Source organism: Piliocolobus tephrosceles, chromosome 8 (genome assembly GCF_002776525.5).
Source record: "Piliocolobus tephrosceles isolate RC106 chromosome 8, ASM277652v3, whole genome shotgun sequence".
NCBI classification, from domain to species: domain Eukaryota; kingdom Metazoa; phylum Chordata; class Mammalia; order Primates; family Cercopithecidae; genus Piliocolobus; species Piliocolobus tephrosceles.
In genome coordinates, this window is record NC_045441.1 from 66,274,972 (window position 1) to 66,276,237 (window position 1,266).

The following is a 1,266-nucleotide window of genomic DNA, read 5'->3' on the forward strand; positions in this document are numbered from 1 at the left end:
TTTTTTTTTTTTTTTTTTTTTTTTTTTTTGAGGTGGAGTCTCGCTCTGTCGCCCAGGCTGGAGTGGTGCAGTCCCGGGATCTCGGCTCACTGCAAACTACGCCTCCCGGGTTCACGCCATTCTCCTGCCTCAGCCTGCCGAGTAGCTGGGACTACAGGCGCCCGCCACCTCGTCTGGCTAGTTTTTTTTTTTTTTTTAGTAGAGACGGGGTTTCACTGTGTTAGCCAGGCAGGATGGTTTCGATCTCCTGACCTCGTGATCCGCCCGTCTCGGCCTCCCAAAGCGCTGGGATTACAGGCTTGAGCCACCGCGCCCGGCCTCAAATTGTCACGTTTTCACATAGAATTACAAGCATTTCACAAAGCCATGTTTCATCTTTTCTGTAGATAGACAAAAATTAAAACATTCGATAAATAGGTAGGAAAATGTTTTAATTAATTTAGCCAGGTCGTATGTATTTGCAATTTGAAGAACTTGCAATTCTTCAAAGAGTTGTTAATTGAGCAGAATAATATGGAAATTCAAACTAAAATTTCATCCTCTCACAAAATAAATGCTACATATACTTGCCCTGCAAACTTTGACCCCGAACACTCTTCTGTCAAAAGCAAATTATTCGATACATGACTAGAACAGTCAATATACATTCTCACTGTATCAAGATAAAAATAGACTTCTCACTTGTCCTCAAATGATTTTTCCACCCTTTCACATCTGTTTTCAAGCCAAAGGTTCAGGGAATTCAGTGTCTTAAAAATCACATGTGACAATATATATCTGCTCCTGCTTTCTTCAGACACTCTCTTTTAGTAGAAGAAAATGTATTTTTGTACAGTTGTGCCCTCTCCTGGTGAACATTTCTAGACAATGTGTAAGATAAATTTATATTTAGGATTCTCTTTTCTTTATATAGTTAATTAGACCTTTAAAAAGGATTATGTACATATATATATTCCCATGGAACTCATTTAACTTTTTAAGTTACACATTGAACGAAACAATTCCTGCAAGTGAAAGATTTAAAACTCACTAAGATCTTGTAGTCATATTTTTTATCTCTCTTTCTCTTCCAGGAGCTAGAAAATATCATCAGTCAGATGATGCATGTTGCAGAATACCTTGAGTGGGATGTCACTGAACTTAATCCAGTAGGTATATGAATGATTTCACTATTGGCTAAATTCTGGAGGGCCACTCTCCTCTCCTTCCCCTTCCCCTTTTCCTTCCTTCCTTCCTTCCTTCCTTCCTTCCTTCCTTCCTTCCTTC

At 39.3% G+C, this 1,266-nt stretch overlaps 1 protein-coding gene across 19 annotated transcripts in view; it reads left to right on the forward strand.

Moving 5' to 3' along the window:
* The window catches only part of DGKB (diacylglycerol kinase beta), an 824,940-nt gene that overhangs the window by 278,298 nt on the left and 545,376 nt on the right, over positions 1-1,266 (forward strand). For all 19 annotated transcript variants that reach the window (XM_023215889.3, XM_023215898.3, XM_023215895.3 and 16 more), the window contains one exon: positions 1,074-1,148. In XM_023215889.3, the coding sequence (XP_023071657.2) occupies positions 1,074-1,148 (75 nt within the window). The remainder of the gene's footprint in view (positions 1-1,073; positions 1,149-1,266) is intronic.